This window comes from Ctenocephalides felis, unplaced genomic scaffold (assembly GCF_003426905.1).
Source record: "Ctenocephalides felis isolate EL2017-DRISC unplaced genomic scaffold, ASM342690v1 CF-g0.4_SCAFFOLD_03571, whole genome shotgun sequence".
In the NCBI taxonomy this organism is placed as follows: Eukaryota; Metazoa; Arthropoda; class Insecta; order Siphonaptera; family Pulicidae; genus Ctenocephalides; species Ctenocephalides felis.
In genome coordinates, this window is record NW_020539725.1 from 55,033,930 (window position 1) to 55,055,017 (window position 21,088).

The window sequence follows — 21,088 nt, forward strand, 5'->3', positions numbered from 1 at the left end:
AAAATTTGCTTTTAGAAAATACTCCGAGTTAACGTGTTCGTTCGTTTTCAATTATGCGTAATAAAAGCTCTCGGAATACTTCTAATCATCATAAATTAATTTGTTTATTAAGTCGATTATTTACACATATCGGAAGTTCATGTAACTTGCCTCAAGGCTAAATACCAACTAATTTTCTAAATAAAGGGAAAGAGTTATTTTTGCGAAAAATAGGAAACGCGCGACGGGTTAAGCGTCGGGCATAAGTGCATATTCCCCTTCATGAACATTAACATGTTCGAGTTCTCGTCTGAAAGCGAGGCTTGTTTTGGTGTCAAAATGTCTTTACCCGTGGAAAATAAACGTTCAACTGCAGCGTTTGAGGGTATAGCAGTATTGTATTTAATAAATAGATTTGTGAATATCTGTTCCCCGAGGAATGCAGCAGACTTTGCGCTTTATTCTTTAAAGAGAAGACAGAATTAAAAACGTCTTTCTCCTCGTCATCATCGTTGTTATTGGCATTGCTCCCTCCGCCACTTAAACTGTCCTTCGAATTTTCCGCTGCTTCTTGTCGTAAGGCATCTTCTACCTTTTTTTCCATGCATTTTCTTACTGCATTCCTCTCTACTGCTGTCATACGTTTCCAGCCACATTAACCGAAACTTTGGGTGAAATGCCGCGGCAAGTTGGCACTGTTTATCATTCAGGAGTGGTCCAAATCTTGCGGTGCCGTGCGGTAAATAGTAGGCATTGGATTAACGATTAACGGACTTCTGGCATTTTAACGGAAGTTAACGTGTCCGTTAACATTTTTAAAAGTTAACTTAAAAGTTAATCCGTTAATCAAAATGTTAACTTCGTTAATTAACGATTAACGGATTAACGAGTTAATGCCCAGCTATGTATATATGATATATATAAATATGATTAATATATATATAATATATATATATCAAATGTATAAATATACAATGACATATTTTTTATACTGTTTCGTTGATAGCGTTATCACTCCTGAAATAATTTGCGCTGTATGTATAATATTTATACGCACCTGAACGCACACATTCATATAAATAAATACTGTGGAAATAATAATGTACCTTTGTGAATTGTGACCGTGTAAATTTATATAATGTCATTTTCAGTAAATGATAACTAGTCTATTGATACACTCGGTGTGCATTGGTTATAACTAATTGTACGTATAATTAGAAATACATACATACATATATTGTATATATATATATATATATATATATATATATATATGAATATGATATTTGTACACACGTATGCGTACATATGAAAATTAGATTAACTATACAAATTGTGCGAAATAAATAGGTTAACAGTGTATAAATTAACAATTGTGGTGATTTATATATATATATATATATATATATATATATATATACAAAATAATATCTAGTGTTCAAAGGGATTTTACAGAAGTTATTATTATCACAATGTGCTATAACAAATAAATTGTTTACAAAATTATAATATGATCCTTAAGTAGTGCAAACTGTTGTGAATGTAATAGAACAAAAATCAGGAACAAATACATAAAATAGATTAAAGGTAAGACTATATGATTACTATATATATTATTATATATATATATATATTATATATCTATATATATATATATATGTATATATATATATATATATATATATTATAGTGGATCGATTTGCATGGGTCAAAAAGTCGCTTAGGCACATATGATTTTCATGAGATCAAAATACTTTGATACTTTGCTGAAGAAACCATGTCTCTAAAATGAATTATGATGTCCGGTGCATTGGCCCAAAATAAGGGTTGAAATTTGAAAAAACTCATTTTGATGCATTTAGAGTGGCCCAATCGCATCCAAATGTATGGCCTCCCCAAAAGGTTTTTCAAAATGTAACCCTTATCTTTGGGTCAATGCACGGGACATCTGAAATCATTTCAGGGATATGGTTTCTTCAACAAAGTATCTTACTTTTTGATCCCTAGAATCCGAAAATCATATGTGCCTAAGTGACTTTTAAATTGACCTGCCCTAATATATATATATATATATATATATATATATATATATATATATAGAATTACATTCATGTATCGTATTTTTATTTGTTATATCTTTTAGTAATCTTGCAATTTTTTAAATCTTTGTAGCAATACTCCACTGTAATGGTGTATTTTTTGTTTTACATTTACAAAATATACATTTCAAAAGTATGTTTCAATGTCGAACGAAAAAATCTAAAGTTTTTATATATATATATATATATATATATATATATATATATGAATAATTGTGTCATGTTTGTCACAATACTCCTTCGAAACGGCTTGAACGATTTTGATTAAAGTTGGTGATCACGTTCAGTAATACTGAGAATCGGCCAACATCCCTTAAGTTTTTTATTTTAGTGATTGGACCATTTTTCAATTTTTTTTATAATTCACAAGTATAGCCCTAAATTTGACCCTCCTACCACAAATCTCTATTTCGTAAAAATTACTTAGTTATAGTTCGAGTTGGTATAAGCTTATAATTAGAATTATTAGATTTTAGTACTATTTTTTTATTATTTATTTTTTGACTTTGTATACAAGTACATTAGTCATATACATTTTTTAAGTTAACTTTACAATTTTATTGTATTAGATAATTATATAGCGCGCTATATATTCTTTTTTTTTTGTCAACAGTGTTATAAAATTAGTTGGGAGGGAGATATTTTGCCTCACTACTATTTTATTCTTTTTATAATATTTTGGATTTCAGTTATAATTTAGTATTAGTTCAAATCTAATTTTTTCGAATTTTCTATATCGCTTGTATTTTTAAACTAATCAAACCAATAACATATTTTTCACCAATATGATTGTTTGCTTTTCTTGGACCACTTTTGGTGAATTCAGAAAAAAATGTATCATTTACATTATGTTTTTATCAAAATTATATTCCTTTCCGCAAAATTATTCCACAAACGTAATTTTTTACTCGTGCAATTATATAAATGTCTTGAAAGATAAGTACAAAGATAAATGTACTCATATAATTGAACCATAATTTATATTAATTGCATATTGGAGCTTATATGTAGTACATTGTACAGTTATAAAAATGACTTTCTGAGGATGATCAAAATTATCCTAAATAATATCAAAAAAATTCCTTATCAATTTTATCACATAATTAAATTTTCGCAACATAATGCAAGTCACTAGAATTATAATACTCCAACATTTATCTCAAAATTGTAGTTTACAAACTCTTGAATATTTAATTATTTATAGAAGACAAAAGTTTGAAGACAAAATAAATAGTTTTCGCGTAATTTTTTACGTGCTATAAAATTATCAATATAGGCAATAAAATATTTATCATGAAGTGACTCATTTCTTGAATTTTTGCGTAGTAGTATTGATAATATATAGCATTTTGACGTAAGTAGAAACTCGTTATTAAACTATTGAACTCTTTTATTTTTATAGCTGATTGTTGGTGCACCTTTTGCTCTCGAAACTATAAAATTTTAAAGAAATTTATATTCTGTGTCGAAGCATTAGCTAATAAATATATCACATGCTATATATCTATATTTAGCTTATTTTCAATATTGGGATCATGAGGTGACATCATAGACCATGACTTACTAGATTTTATTCAGGGTTTTTTTTTTGCAAAACCCAAAATAACAAAAAACCACAGACCTTATCCCATCACAATTACTATAAAATTATTAAAATGATATATGACATTTAATCAATCGGAAGAGTCCGCGATTGTCGTCGGCAATGTTCGCTCAGACATGTGACGTCACATACCCTTCTAAGTTTAAACGTACTATATAAGGGAGTGCCCATTAAACAAGTGAGGTTTTTCGGGGAGGGGGGTTTGACAAAAAATCATGAAGTATCACTTGTGGGAGGGAGGGGTAAAGTAAGGTATCACATGTATTTATTTTTTACCTGATTTTTTGTTAAAAATCAAAATATTTTCAAAAAAAGATAAAAAAAATTACAATTTTTTCTCGTAAATAGAAGTACCAGTGATGTTTGATTAGGGAGGAGGGTAATTTGGAATATAACTTCAGATCACCAAGGGGGAAGGGGGTCCAAAAATCCTTGAAAAATCGATCACGTGATTAATGGACCCCCCAAAACGGAAAACGTATGAGGACTAGTTGGACTACATGGACTGATGTAGTTAATTATAAAATTAATTAATTATTAATTACAACATGTATCACTTCATTTGCAGCTGTTAATGTGGAAGTTAATTGCCTTTGAATACAAAGCTTGGCTGAGAGAATACATAATATAAAATTTGTATAATGTGTAATGTAAAGTTAATATTCAAGTCACGAACGGGCTATAAACGTTAACACATTTGATTCTTTTTAATTAACGGAAACAATTGTGTAAACAACAGCGAAACATTTATTTCTAAGATAAGAGTTTTGCATCAATTAACATCTCTGTGAATTGTAACGCGCGCACTATACTACTGAATTATTAATACAATATTATATAGATATAGTGATATAAACCATATTATTTAATTATTATTCAGCCAATGCTTTGGTACTCGATTCTGAATGTAGTAGGATTCTTAATAAGATTCTTACAAAAATTTTATAAGAGGCATTCATTAATCACGTGGTGATCGATTTTTTTAAAAGGTTTTTGAAACTCGCTCACCCTTGGTAATACGGCATGGTGATTTAAAAATTAAACCTTCGTCCTCCCCAAAAATACACGTGATGTATTTTTAGTTACGACAAAGATTGTAAATTTTTTTTTTTTTTTTTTGAAAATGTTTGAACTTCTTTAAAAAAAAAATAGGCAAAAAATAAATACACTTGATAGCTTACTGTACCTCTTCGTGATTTTTCTCAAAATAATTAAAAAAAACAATTGATTTGTATTGATAAGGAGACGTGCTGATTAGTTTTTGGTAAAGGCAGGTCGAGCCGTTACCGAAGATACAGGGCAAAAAATGCCAAAAATTCTAATTGATTTTTTGAGAGAACGGGGCGTCCGATTTGTATGATTCAAAAAGCAGTTTATTTGTATTGACAAAATGAAGAACTGATAAGGGCAGGCGGAAAAAATGATCATTAGACATATGTACATCAAAATATCACATAATTTATAGATGTTTTAATAATAATAACAAGTTTTGTTCACTTTTCTATGGGTTCCGTAACGATGTTTATACGTTACACTGCGACTCGGCGCCCACGCGCTTCGATATTTCGATTCTACTCAGCTAACGTATCGCGATTGCTTTGAAAAAAAGTTCAAAATTTCAAAAATTCTAAAAATCTCAAAAATCTTTTTTTTTCAGAGTTCTGAAAGAAAATTCAATCTTTTAAAACTTTTAATTTTTGATACGGAAAGTTGCAGCAACTTGCTTCAAGGCACGATGCCATGCACAACTAGTTAAGTTAAATAATTAAGTGCGAAGTTTATTTGTTTGATCGACATGTAAAAGAACCAGAACTTTATGATAAGAACTACAAACCTAAAACATGACAAATTCCTTGAAATTATTTTTATCTATCATATCAAAATAACATTGTTCATTCATTTTATCAGTTTGACAATTATCAAGGTAATATAATTGTAAAACAAAGCAAATTATTAATATAAAAGTTACATGGCAAATGTAAATTCAAAATAATAAAGAATTCTTATTATAGTTACCATATTAACTAATTATAAGCCTAAATGTAAATAAGCCAACTTATACAATGAAAAATGTAGATTTATAATTTCAAATAGCAGTGTAATTCAACATTAGCCAAGTTAAAATTTTATTTTTTTCATAGAAAGTATTTCAATTGGTTACTGAATATAATAAAATTGCTTTTCCTGAAATGATGCTATTTCTTAATTTTTACTACGTTTTTTCGCTGTGGTCAACAAAATTGTAACTTTTTCAAATTGTAGGTAATCTAATTATAAAAATTTATACTCATCAACTCTTTACCAATATTACATGAACGTTAATATTTTTATACACGTAAATATTCAAGATAAAAATAATATGAGCTTAACGGGATATAAATTTGTTAATTCTAATGCCGCGATAAGATACTATTAAAGCAAATAAATAAAATCGCGCATAAATACAATGTCAAGATTGCTAAAATTTTAACATCACAATAGCTATATAATTTAATTTAATTTGAGTTACAAGATAAATTAAAGAAATTTTATTTTTATTATAATCTTGAGAATTAAAACTAAATTGGAACATGCACACTGATTTTTAGTTTAAGATTATAACTGTTCAATTTCTACTTGAGACCACGATGATCTATCTTTGATAAATTTTATATTTTTTTCAGCATGTACTATAAAATCTAAAAATTATATTAAGATATTTATTTGTTCACACTAGCGCAACTTAAATAACATTTTATCTAAATCTTTTGCCGAATATTAATCGAAGCTTTTTTAACTTCCCGTAGGGCAAGTTATAGTAATCGCAAAAAAATCGAAAATGAAAATTTTTATATATCTTTACGTTTCAAAGGTTTCTGAACATTTTGGCATACCTTGGAAAAAATGAATGTATATGTGTGTGTGTGTGTGTGTGTGTGTGTGTGTGCTCGGATACAAATTTTCGTCGACGATTTCGGGAACACCGATCAACCGTTTTAAATAATTCAAAAAACATTTGATTCATATTGATAAGGAGACGTGCTGATTAGTTTTTGGCGAAGGCAGGTCTAGCCGTTCCGAAGAAACGGGGCAAAAAGTGCAAAAAACGGTAACTCAGTTTTTAAGAGAACGGAGCGTCCGATTTGAATAATTCAAAAAACATTCTACTTGTATTGACAAGGTGAAGAACCGATCATTTTCATAAAGGCAGGTCTAGCGATTTCTAATGAAACCTAATGAAAAATGAGATCTAATGAAAAAAGTAAAATAATGCCATTTGGCGGTCAAAAATGATCATTAGACATATGCACATCAAATTATCAGATATTTTATAGAGATTTTAACAATAAGTATACATTTTGTTTGCATTCCTATGGGTTCCGTACCAATGTTTATTTGTTAGACGGCGACGAGGCGCTTACGAGCCTTGACATTTTGTCTCTATGCAGTTAAAGCTGTACGATTGCTTTAAAAAAAGTTCAGAATTTCCAAAATAGGTCAAAATAAAGAAAACATTTTTTTTTCAAAAAAAAAAATTTTTCAAACAAAGTAATTTTTTGTCAAATTTATAGTTTCTCAAGAATCTAATTTTTTCGAAGTAAAATTTTTTCAAAAATGTTAATCGTTTTTAAAAAATTAATAATATTTGGTACGGGAAGTTCCAGCAATTTGCCTCAAGGCACGATGCTCTAATTGCCTTAAGGCACGATGCCCTAATTGCCTTAAGACAGAATTCCACTTACAGCTAGTTGTATTTTAAGTTGTACATTATATATGACTAATGCATTTATTATACATTCATTAATTATTTTGTCGATTTCTATTTAACAGTTCTAAACAAGATGCCTAGTTGTAACCCGTTCTCATTTGTGAAAGGAAAATATAACCTAAAACATATCAAAGTCCAAGAAAGCAAAGTGCCTGAAGGAAGAATAACAGTAAGGATAAAATCATATAGATTATTTTATATTAAACTTTAAATAAATGTGAGCAAATATATTAGATGTAAAGTATATAATTTATTAATCAATATAAATTTTTTGAGGTATTCCAACTTCAAGGCCCTGTAGTCCAACAAAATGGTAACACCTCTGCACCACCAGTGATGCGAAATCAGGAAGGCAATAGACTATACAATCGTCAATTCAGTCGACAAAAGGAAGAACATATTAAACATGTGGAAGGTATTGTTTCTTGAATTTAGGCATCACTTTGGGGCCAATTTTCCGGAAAAATAGGCTATAACGTAGCGTTGTTATGGCAACATCAATACTTCATTCACAGACGGCTTTGTTGAAAATACTTATACCCTATAAATAATATATGATGTATTTGATCTTGTAATTGACTTCCCTTAGAGTAAGTAATAGTAATGGGCAGAAAATCAAAAATGGTAATTTTTGCATTTTTTCACGTTTTGAAGGTTTCTGAACGCTTTGGCATTCCTCAGAAAAAATGTGTGCGTTCACGTTTTCGGGCGCACGGGCGCAACCGATTTGAATGGTTCAAAAAACATTCTATTTCTATCGATAGGGAGATGTGCTGATTAGTTTTTTGCAAAGGCAACTTCAGCCGTTACGGAGATACGGAGCAAAGAGTGCAGAAAATAGAAATCGAGTTTTGGAGAAAACGGACCATCCGATTTTAATGATCCTAAATCCTAAAAACATTCAATGTGTAATGATGTGGTGACTAGTTTTTGACAAAGGCAGTTGCGTCCGTTTTCGAGATACGGAGCCAAATGTGCGAAAAATGGCAGTTTTTGAGAGAACTAAGCATCCGATTTGAATGATTCTAAAAAATTTCTGCTTTTGTTGACCAAACGATTGTTTTTGGGAAAACAAAACAAAATATTTCAATTTTTTTGTATTTACAAAAAATTTTTTTAAATATCGAAAATAATTCGGATTTTCAAAATTTTAATTTGATACGAGAAGTTCCAGCAATTTGCCTTAAAGAACGATGTCATACACCACTAGTTTCTTATTGTTTAAGGACCTTGTAATCTGGTACAATGGCTATTTTCTATTCTTTTCTACCTTTATATAATATATACATTTTATATAATATTTAGTTGAAAGAAATGAACAGGTTAATGTCGAACCTGAATTTCATGATTTTAAATATTGTTTTTTTTAAATTTATATCAATTTTGGTTTACAGAACTCAGAGCTGAAAAACAAACTCGAAGAGCCACTGCATACATTCCTGATATAGAGATTGATAAAAATAATTCGGACGATGAAGACAATAAGTAAGTTGAAAAATATCTGAATAGAAAAAGAAGTTATTTAAAAAAATAAAATATAAACTGCAAAACTCATAATAAAAGCATATTTATGACAACAATGTATTCTAATTCTTTCAAGACGTATATTCCAATTTTAGGCAACCAGAAATCGTTTTCAAGAAAGTCAGCAGGGAATCTGTAGCCAAAATCCAATACCCTGATATGCATGGTTGTTCATTTTTAGAAGCAAAATTGACTGATGTTCCACCAAATAGAAGCAGCAATGAAAGAGTGTCATTTGAAGCACGTGATCCTAAAGATTTTATTCAGGACACGAAGAGAAATTCGTTTTTGAACATTGCCAAAGTAAGAAAACCAACATAAATTGATAATGTTGTTTTTATTTTAATGTAGTTTCATGAGTAGTATCCATTGATCCATTAGTCCAAGTTATACTGTTAGTTTTATTGAAAATTGGTATATGCTTATGCGATTTTACTGATATCTTATCAATTTCAATATTTTCATGAATCAGATAATCAATTGCATATTTGCAATTTTAGTTTCTAATGATTTTTCGTTTCCCATTTAGGAAGAAGAAGATTTGCACAGAATGTCCCAAGAAAGCGTTGAGTATGATTATAGAAAAAAACAAGATTCGCTTACATTACCAAAAACAAGTATGGAATCACAAAGTGAGGTAAAAATATAAAATTGTATTTTTTAAATTATTAACTTATTTTAAATAATCTTAGAATAGCTAATTTTGATAAATTTTTATATTATGATTTTAGGTATCAGATAAAGATGTAAGGATGAAAACTAGCATCACAAACTCATCACAAAAGTCGTCTTTGATAGGGTCTACGAAATCTGTATCTGTAGACATGAGTACTTCGCCATCTAGTAGCATTTCTAAAAAGGTAAATAATAAGGCTGTTATAAAAACCGATATTCTAAAAAAACGGTTTTTAATAGTCTTTTTTAAACCGGTTAAAATCATTTTTTGAAAAAAGTACTATTGAAAAACCGGTTTTCTGTGGTCTGTTAAAAAAACCATTTATTCGAATTATTCAAATTACAGGAATTTTCGAGTAATTAAAATTTACTATTCAATTATAATAGTTTTTTAACGAAATTTAGAAGAACAAAAAAATAATGATTGATCAGGATTAAATAGCTTTAAAAACCATTATTCGTTGTTTGTGCAAAAATTTTAGATATAAGAGTGTAAATGTTTTTTTTAATAGTGAAACGAAGGACGACTATCATATATATACAATGTTCTTATTGTCATTTTTTAAAGTTTGATATGTTGAAAACCGGCATTTTCTACTAAAAACCGGTTTTGGTATTACATAATATGCTCCTTGAAAAATCGGTCTTCAAATACTGACAAATCCTAGAAAATAGCTAATTGAGACATTTCTGATTATTTTCTAAATTGTTTGCTGGACTTTCACCATTTACTAAAATCAGCAATACATTACATTTAATATATATATATATATATATATATATATATATATAAATATATATATGTGTGTGTGTGTGTGTGTGTGTGTGTGTTCATTATGTTATGTTCATTTTTATCTTATACATGTTTTATGGCAATTAGACAATACAAATTTACTTAAATTAATTTTAATTTGACGTAAACTTAAATATATGCAATAAAAACAATATTAAAAATGTTTTTGTGTCAAACATATTGAATTATTTTAAAGAGTATTAAACTAAAACAATGTTTAAGAAGAATGTATAAATCATTCTGTGTAAGTTGGAGTCATCATAATAAAAAACATGAAAAAGTAAGCCATGTCAATTATTATAATTATGAATTAATATTTGTTTTATGGATAGCTAACATATATTTATGTAATAAATCAATTTTAATGACTTTGCGATGTTTACCAGGTTCTCGTAAAACTGTAAAGGTAAATCTCTTCATTGCACCCTTAGTTTTGCCATGAAAAATTTATAGATATAGATAATTTTTTTTAAATATTTTTTTATTTTAATACACGAGCTTTTAAAACTAGCTTAATTTTAGAGCTTTAATGATTTCAAAATACATGCACATTACAAAAAAAAATGGGTTTGGAAAGTTCTTGATAATGCCGTATTGGAAACTTTGGTACCCTGGAAATATGATCTAAATTCAAGATTGAGATTTTTTACAAATGGATTTGAACAATTTAGAAGGACCAGCAGGTCTATGTTTAAATTCAAATTAACTATAAATTAAACGTGTTATTTTTCAAATTTATAAAATCATGTTTTTCCCATTCAAAGCAATGAAAGTATATTTCTGTTATTTATTAGGACATGACAGTATCAGATTTTGTTCAAGGAGAAGACGATGACGACAGTGACAACAGTTCTATAAGACCGAATCGTAAAGCTGGAGTTTTATCTGCACCAGTTGACGATGAAGAAAATCTGGACAATATTTCTTTGGATTATGTTGAAAAAGATTACAAGTATGAAAATAATTAAGCAGAGTAGTATTATATTTTATGCCAAAATAAATGAGAAGCAAATAACGAATTTGCTTTCACCATCTAAATTTCTACAAATACTTACAAAAACTAAACAAAATTTTTGTTTCCTTGCTATTTCACTCATCAAAATTTACGTCTAATGCTATCCTGAAATCTAGTATTTATCTCGAGAGAGCAAGCTAGCGGTCAAAAACTCTTTTGTAGACTATATATGTATACTAGATAGTAACATCCACAAAAGACGATTTTCACTTGAAATTATATTTGATATCTATAACCTGAAGTGAAAATTTGATATCTTACTGCTTGATATCGAGCTGGCCGTGGTTGTGATAGAACCCGGTATAAGCAAATTATATTGCAGCATTTATATTGATTTTTGTTACAAATATGTACCACAATAAATTATAATTTTATTTTACAGAACTCGTCAATTAATTGAAATGGCAATATTAAACAATGATTTTTTGAAGAATATAATGTACGATGATAGATTGGAACGTGTAATAAGTGCAATGACATCACAGCAATATGATGCTAATAGCTATGTTATAAATGAAGGAGAAGTTGGTGAGTCTCAATAATTATTATAAGACAATCTACTTTATATATTTTTTATTTGGATTATTCTTTATGAGTTGTATGATTATCAAGCAAATTAATCTCAAATACTTCTAAACATCTGAAAAATTAGTACGGTGGTACCCCGCCTTATTAATAAAAACACTTTGATGGAACGAATTAGTAGCACTTCAATGTATTTATATGAAAAATTTGCTTCGAGGCGGGGTACCACTGTATTTCTTTTTAATCAAATGGAAGTATTAATCACGTGATCAATTTTTTAAGGATTTTTGGACCCCCCCTCCCCCTTGATGATACATGGTGATATTCAAAATTAGCCCCCCTCTTCCCCATCAAATATCACGTGTATTTTCAGTTCTGAGAAAAAAATGTATTTTTTTTTATTTTTGTTGAAAATGTTTGAATTTTAAAAAAAAATCAGGTAAAAATAAATGCACGAGATATAACCATTCCTTCCTTCCCCCACGTGATATTTTGTAATTTTTTGTCAAACCCCCCTCCCCCTAAAAAAATCACGTGATTAATGTACGCCTCCTAAACAAGTCAGTATTTTTATTCTTTTCTAATTGGTATTATTTCTTTAAGGTTGAAAAAGTTTGTATCTTATCTTATTTCTATCTTGTGTAATATATTTGAAGTAATTTTTCAGAAACGCGCCAAAATTCAGAACTTTTGAAAATTTCATTTTGTATTTATTTACCATTACCATAATGTACCCTACGGGAAGTTAATTATATTAATTTAAGATTATTTTAATGTAATTTCGAATTTGCAGGATCGAATTTATATGTATCGGCTACTGGAAATTTCGAAGTAATAAAAGATGGCAAAGTTGTTAAAACTTTTGGTCCTGGAGTTGCTTTTGGAGAGCTTGCAATTCTGTACAAAGCAAGAAGATTTGCTTCAATAAGAGGTGAAATTACAAAAAAAATATTTAACAATAATTTCATCGAGCTGGTGGCAATAACTTGTTCAAATTTAAATCAGTGTGTTTTTTAAACAAACAAATTTATTTAATATTTGTAATAATTTCAGTAACGACACCAGCAACAGTATGGACCCTCGAAAGAACTATGTATAGCAAAATTATGATTGGAACCAGAAGGCAAGAACAAGAGGAGAATGTTAGATTTTTATATTCGTTCCATTATTTCAAGATGTGCACCTGTGGAGATCAATAGAATTTGCGATATTTTGAAACGTGTATGAAATTTATTTATTTATGCTCACTAATGCATAGGATTTTCATTTTATTTTTTTATATTAAAAAAAATCATATTAAAAAATTATCATTTTAAATATGAAGAACGCTCAGGGCTGTTATAGAACGACTATTCAAAATATCGTTGTAGTTTCTTGTTATTTAGTTTTTTCTCTTAGAGTATATTATTATTGATATCCGTTTGCTCACCGTTGATATAAATTTTTATTTTTTAATATTAAAGAAAAATCATTCATATTTATTATATTAAAACAATTACCATTTATATAATCTCTATAAAAGCTTACATACGAGTAAGGTAAAAAGAACCAAGTCTTTGGCAAATGTGTAAATAAAAAGAAAGTATATTAAGTCTAAAAAATGCAATTCTAAAAGAGATAAATTAATATAATAGTTATTCGACCTCTGTTGATAAATATTTTATTCGAAATGCCATAACAAGTTTATATACAAGGACATTTTTCTAAAATTTACACAGGTTAAATATTGTAGCTATTATTTTCTAAAATCATTTTAAAACTTAAAACGTTTGATCTGTTTGACCCCTGGCTGTTCCTTTTTACACAGCCGATGGGTCAAATGGGAACAGATGACAGATTTTAGAAAGATCTTAGAAAAAAATATTTCTATAGTTAGGAATTAACTGAAAATTTTACTGAACATACTTCGATAGTTGTTTGTTCTAATCAGTTTCCCAATGTGTATATCAAAATCGTTTGCAAAAATTGTCAAGTTTCAGCTTTGCTCTCTTTATCGCTTTCCTGTTTATATTATCATAATAAATTCAATTACTTTTTATCAGCGAAAAACTGTACATTTTTTCTCTCGAGCAGGAATTTTATCAAACTGGTACTGCCATAGTTCGTCAAGGAGAACCTGGTGACAAATTTTATATTATTCGTGGTGGAAGCGTCGAAGTCACTCGCCGGGAGTCCGATTTAGAGGCTGATGCCCCTGCTGGTATTCTTAACAGGGGCGATTACTTTGGAGAACAGGTTAATTTAATATAATCTATATAATCAGTTTTAATTAACTTCACGTGCGAGGCGTTTATTTGTTCGATTAGCAAAAACTTATGTTTTTTCGTTTCAGTCATCTCGAGTTTTGTAACACCGAAATTGAAAAATGCATGTAGTTTCTTATTAACTTCATCTTAACTACCCATAGGGTAAGTTATAGTAATAGCCCGAATCTAGAATGAAAATTTTTGCGTATCTTCACGTTTCATAGGTTTCTGAACATTTTGGCATACCTCAGAAAAAATTGATAATGGTGTGTGTGTGTTTTGTATGTCCGCATTTTTTCGTCCACATTTTCGGGCGCACGGATAGATCGATTTGAATAATTCAATAAGCATTCGATTTCTATTGGTAGAAGGATGTGCTGATTAGTTTTTGATGAAGGCAAGTCCTACCGTTACGGAGATACGGAGCAAAGAGTGCCGAAAATAGAAATCGAGATTTTGAGAGAACGGAGTATCCGATTTGAATGATTTGAAAAACATCCAATTTGTAACAAATGAAAGAAGTGGTGATTTGTTTTTGACAAAGGCAGGTCCAGCAGTTTCGGAGATACAGAGCTAAATGTACAAAAAATGGCAGTTTTTTAGAGAACTAAGCATCCGATTTGAATGATTCAAAAAACTTTATGCTTGTGTTGACAAAATAATTGCTTTTGGAACAAAAAAAAATTATTTCAATTATTTTTCTATTTTTTTTTGTATATCAAAAATAATTCAGATTTTAATTTTAATTCTGGCTAAAGTTTTAAAGCTCACTTTGCAATTCAGTTTATATAATTCTTATGAATATTAGACAATGTTACAGTATTTATAATTATCTATTTGAAAACATTTAATATTCCTTGAATATTTTATTACGGTAGAGGGAGTTCCATCAATTTGCCTTAAGGCGCAATGCCATACGCCACTAGTTTATCTTATTTATTCTTATTATTTTACTTATTACTATTATTCCCTCTATCTCTATAAATGTATTAATGATCATTTTTGACAGTCAAATGTCAATTTTAAACTTTTTTTTGTAACCCCTAAACCGCTAGAACTGCCTTCGCAAAAATTAAATTCTTCATTTCGTTATTACAAGTAATATAAGATGTTTTATGAATCATTCAATTGGATGCTCTGTTCTCTCAAAAACTTACTTTCTATTTCCTACACGCTTTCCCCAGTATCTTCGTAACTGCTGGACCTGCCTTTGCCAAAAACCAATCACGCGTTTCCCTATCAATAGGAATCGATTGCTTTTCGAATCATATACATCGGTTGATCCGCCCGAAATCGTCGACGAAAAATTGTATCCACAGAAACCTCTGAAATGTAAAAATATGCAAAATAATTCATTTTCGAGTTGTGGACGATTACAATAGCTTACCTTTCTGGAAATTAATAATAATAAATTGCAAAAAATATTAAAAATAATTAATGAATAAAATAATAATAATAGTTTAGAAAACCGTTAATCTGTGTAAATTATTCAAAATTACGAGACACATGTGTAAGAATGTAATTTTTGCATCATTTAAACCAATTAACAATTAGAAAATTAAGCTGCAGTTTCAGCAGATGCTAAAACCGTTCACTTTACAAAATTGCAAAAAATTTTTGCTAATTTTTATTTTTTTGGTTAGCATAATCATATATCAAATACGTATTAAACTTTTTGCCATTTATCCTTGACAAATATATTCGTCAACCATGGATACCTCATTAATAATTTAGAGTTATTTACATTTTCTTTGTTAATATTGCTTTTCAACTAATTATATATGAAAAATTCAATTTATAGGCTTTGATTCATGAAAGCGTAAGACTGGCAACTGTTACTGCATTACCACCTGGTACAGAATGCTTAACTCTCGATAGAACGTAAGTTTTGTATCAAAACATTTATCATATTGACTTGAAAATTTGCATATTTATATTTTTAATTAACTTTATTTATTTATTAGCGCATTTATCGAGTTATTAGGCAATATCAAAGATTTGAAAGAAAAAACTTATCCCGGTGCTGGAGCAGCTGCAGTCGTTACTGCGAACAAAATTATTAATAAAGGTATATTTTTTCATGTTATATATTTTTTTATGCAGCAGGCAAATCGGCAGTTTATTCTAGAAACTAAAAATTTTCTAGAAAGTCTATGTAGAACCTTAGATCTGTAGATACCTTAATCATTTTGAACTTCATATTTAGAAAAAAAAACTTTGGGGGTATTCTGGTCTATGACATGAACTTTATGCGGTTTTAAAAGGTCTTAAAAAAAGGCAAACAATATTTCTGCTATACTTTTTTTTACAAGATATTAAGTAATGATTTTAGAATACATAATAAAAATAAAAAAATTGAATATTACACAGGCCAACAAAGAAAATGGTGCAAACGATTTCAATGCTGTTTTTAAGTATATTTGGGGCGCTGATTTCAAAAATGACATTGTTTTTTTCTATGAGCTTTAGTTTTCAAGATATGATATATTAGGTGCGCAACTAAATTCTAGCTGTTTTTTCGATGAAAATGTAACTTTATTATAAAAAAATTGCATCAACTGAGTTCGATACAGTTCTCCAGTGATGGTTTCGCTCGGTTTCAACAGCTCATAACAAATAACACCGACCTGGTCCCACCATATGTAGAGCATACCCTTCGAAGTGAATATTCGGCCGAACCAAGATTTTCTCCTCTTTGGATTGCTGTAATGTATTCATTTTTTTATGACCTGTCACGATGTGATGAAGAACCTCTTCTTTTCTCGCCGCTGGAGCAGTTGTTCACAGGCGAAAAACACAGGCGAAACGCTCGACGTCTCTTGGCTTCAACTCACAAGGAACCGAAGTTTCTTGCTTCTAAATCATTCCCAACGCAGGCAATAGCTTGGAAATGGCTTGATGGGTAACTCCTAATTCTGAAACAAGATCTTCTTGAGTTTGGCACGAATCCTCTTCAAACAAGACCTTCAATTTAGCGTTTTTAAAGGTTTTGGCCTTCCTATGTATGCCTACTCGTGCATACAAACTTACAAGACCCATTCGGCCTTAGTTGGGACATTAGTTGACACTGTGAAAAATTCTTTTCCGTGACGACCTAGAATGGACCTGGTTTTGGCAACTTCTTTTCAAGTTCCAAACTAGAGCTGATACAAAAAAATGGTTTGCAAAAAATTTGAAATCAGCGCAAAAAATACTATAAGAATCAGCTCTAACATTTGATGCACCAAACAAACAAAAATTTTGTTGGCCTGTGTTATTAAAGTTTTAATTCTAGAAGTGCAAAATTGGCACCTCACCATACTGAAGTTATATGTATTCTTGATCTAGAATGATGTCGTAATTGGATACGGACAAATTAAAAAAAATTACGAAATGATGATTGTCTTAAGAATAAATATCTCTACAATTTTATTTATATTCTCGGTTTTTTTAAAAATATTTTATTTCGGAATTTGAGGATGAGCATAAATCATACTGGAGGCAGGTCTATAAAAAAACACCGTAAAAATTTTAAGTAAATCGGTCTAGTAGAATTTGAGAAATCGTGGGTATAGTGTCGAAAAGGTCAGATTCGAGAAAAACGCGTTTAAAGTTTTACGGTGGAGGAAAGGAAACGATTTTTTTAGTCTATATACTCTTTTGAGAAAATTTCGAGCGTATCACTAATAATGTAAAATTGTTTAAAATCTTTAGTTTTTTTATAATTTTTCTCTACAAGTAGATTATGCACATATTCGCCTCAATGAACTGGAAATAATTGGTACTTTGGGCGTTGGCGGATTTGGTCGCGTGGAACTGGTCAGTCATCCATCCTCACCAGATAAGACATTTGCTCTAAAATGTCTCCAGAAAGTTGATATTGTTCAGCAGCAACAACAACAGCACGTTTATAATGAGAAGCATGTTATGGCTAGTTGTGACAGCCCATTTATATGCAGGTATTTTAATATTTTTGCACCATTCAAGCGCTACTTTTATTGATTATAGCAAATATTTGTGGTTTTGCGAAATATTTGCTACAGGAAAAGTGCAATTATTCCTGTCATAGTGGAATTTGTTGATTTACTACATCTTTCTCACTTTGGACCTTATCTCAAAATCAGTATAATTTAGCTGTTATGACGATTGTCACTGCCCCGTGCCTAGTCTGCCCTACATTTAAAACAAAATTCATTAGATTTTTTTGGACAAAATATAAAAAACTTGTTTCTGATCAGTTAAAAATCAAATTTTTTTCTAATAATTCAAACTAAAAATTTTTTAAATTTGGTTTATCAATAAAATCATTTCTGATTGGATTGTTTCCCTTTTCTGCAGATTATACAACACATATAAAGATACCAAATACTTGTATTTCCTAATGGAAGCATGTCTGGGAGGTGATGTCTGGACGGCGTTGCATAAAGCAAAATGTTTTGATGAGAAAACTTCTAGATTTATAACCGCTTGTGTTATTGAAGCTTTCGAATATTTACACGACAAAAATATGATCTTCCGTGATTTAAAACCTGAAAATCTCATGCTAGATACTAAAGGATACATCAAACTGGTAATTCTATCCAACAATATAAATAAAATGAAGATTGTTGATTGCACTGAAATTAATTAATAAAAAAAAATAATAAATTGACTAGTCCACAACATCTTGGAATTTTTACTTATAGGTCGACTTTGGATTTGCCAAACGTGTGGATCCGGGCAAAAAAGCTTGGACATTTGCCGGTACTCCAGAGTATGTGGCGCCCGAGGTACTTAAAACAACTTTAATTCACAATATTATATTTTGCCATTCCTAACTTGAAGTAGAACTAGTTGGTATTGGTATTTTGCCTTGAGGCAAGTTACATAGACTTTCCGATATGTGTAAATAATCGGCTTAATCAATAAAAAATAAATTAATTTATGAGTGATTAAAAGTATTCCGAGTAGATTTATTACACATATTTGAAAACAAACAAACACGTTAACTCGGACTAACTAAAAGCAAATTTTCGAAAAATTTCAGTTTTCGCAGGACTTTAATGGTTCAATATGTTTATTAAGACCAACTACTCTATCGTTATATCAAGTAAATCGTCTAATTTTAATTTTAACAAACGTCAAAAAAACTACTCATTTTTTCAAACTTTGATGAAAATTAAACGACTTGTCGTAAGGCTTTTTAATATTACAGTAAGTTCTATGAGACCATAATATATATCAAAAAAAGTTTTATAAAACTTGGCTTGAATTTTTAATTTACAGTTAATCACAAGAAAGCGGCTCGGTAGACTTTCACCTAAAACTAATCAGTATCATTCAATATCTTTCATACATCAGCACCAAGCAATATCTTTCGAACAATTTTCAAAATGTGGACGAAACGTAGACAAAAAATCTTTCACTTTTCTGCGATTTACAAAGAAACGGCTCGGCCGATCGTCGCACAAAACTGAGGAACGCTAGTCCTCATCGAGATACTTCGAATTGTTTTTAAATTTTTGAAATTGGTCCGGCTGTTTTTGAGAAACGTCGAGAAAACATATAATTAGCGAATACGTTTTTTTTTATGAAAACATAAACTTTCCCTTCGGGAAGTTAATAATTATAATATATTTTTTAATACTTTGTTCTTAGCATTGGCATATATAAACCATTTTTCTACATCATTAGTAATAATTAATACTCAATTATTTTTGGCTACATTTGAAAAATGTCTTTACTCTTTATGATTTATTGGTATTTCTTCCTCAGGTTATTCAGAATAGAGGTCATGATAGAGCCGTTGATTATTGGGCTGTTGGTATTTTAATTCATGAGCTGCTGGTAGGAAAGCCACCTTTCCGTGGTTCTGACAACATGAAAACGTACCATCAAATATTGAAAGGAATCGATCATGTTCAAATGCCTGGAAAAGTAAAAATGCAACACTAAATATTAAATAGCTATGGTAAATGTGTACTAATTTATTTTACTCGTTTATTGTTGCAGGTTAGCAGAAAAGCCCAAGAGTTGATTAGAAAACTCTGTAGACCTGCACCTGCGGAGAGACTAGGATATCAAAAAAATGGATTGCAGGATGTTAAAAAACCATTTGTGAGTATTATTATACCTCTTTAACTAGACTGTGGATTATGTTTATCTTTCACGAAAGTGATAAAGTCTGAATTAAAATTAAAATTTGCTAAAAATTAATAAGGAATGAATATTATTTTTTTCCAAATTCTCTGACCTAAATCTACATATAAGGTTGTCAAATATCTCCCTTCCGCCTTTTTGTATTATAAACCAAGAGCAAAAAAGCGGAAGGGAGATATTTGACAACCTAATATAACTTACATTACAGTATTATTAGGAATTCAAATTTTAAAGCGTAAAAATGTAGCTGAAATTAAGCAATTATTTATTTCTATTGAGTTCAAAATTTACTCTATACTTCAATTATCTATTTAGATGGTATTCATCAGTTTCATTCGACTGGGTGAGTCTCAAATCTCAAGAAATGCCTGCGCCACTGGTCCGCACAGTAGAAAATTCAACAGATATGAGAAACTTTGACAAATTCCCGAAGAACAGAGAATTTCCACCTGATGAATTATCAGGTTTCGATATAAACTTTTAAAAACACTAATTTGCACACCTGATAATGTTACATAAAATCTACGTGGCTGCAGCGCTACATGCAACCTTCAGAAAAGGTGGTTATAAGTAATTGGTATTATAAATACAGAGGTCATTCTTGAATATAAGAAATTATTTATATATTTGTATCGATAATATTGAAATAAATTGTTTTATATTTCGATAATATAAAAAAAAGTTTAAACATGTATAAATTATTATACATCATTAAAAGTAGATAAAATTATCTATGAATTTATTTAAAATGGATTAAATTTTGA

General features: G+C 29.5%; 1 protein-coding gene across 1 annotated transcript; it reads left to right on the forward strand.

Moving 5' to 3' along the window:
- The first annotated feature begins 1,491 nt into the window (after positions 1–1,491).
- On the forward strand, positions 1,492–20,811 carry LOC113384699 (cGMP-dependent protein kinase 1-like). The gene is made up of 20 exons (XM_026622452.1): positions 1,492–1,566; positions 7,492–7,598; positions 7,706–7,844; positions 8,824–8,914; positions 9,049–9,256; positions 9,483–9,590; positions 9,685–9,813; positions 11,216–11,373; positions 11,819–11,964; positions 12,755–12,892; positions 13,015–13,138; positions 14,004–14,196; positions 16,009–16,088; positions 16,172–16,275; positions 17,929–18,145; positions 18,525–18,756; positions 18,872–18,955; positions 19,941–20,102; positions 20,178–20,286; positions 20,654–20,811. The coding sequence occupies exons 2-20, from the start codon at positions 7,503–7,505 to the stop codon at positions 20,806–20,808; spliced, it is 2,673 nt and encodes an 890-aa protein (XP_026478237.1). The 5' UTR covers positions 1,492–1,566; positions 7,492–7,502; the 3' UTR covers positions 20,809–20,811.
- Positions 20,812–21,088: the final 277 nt, after the last annotated feature.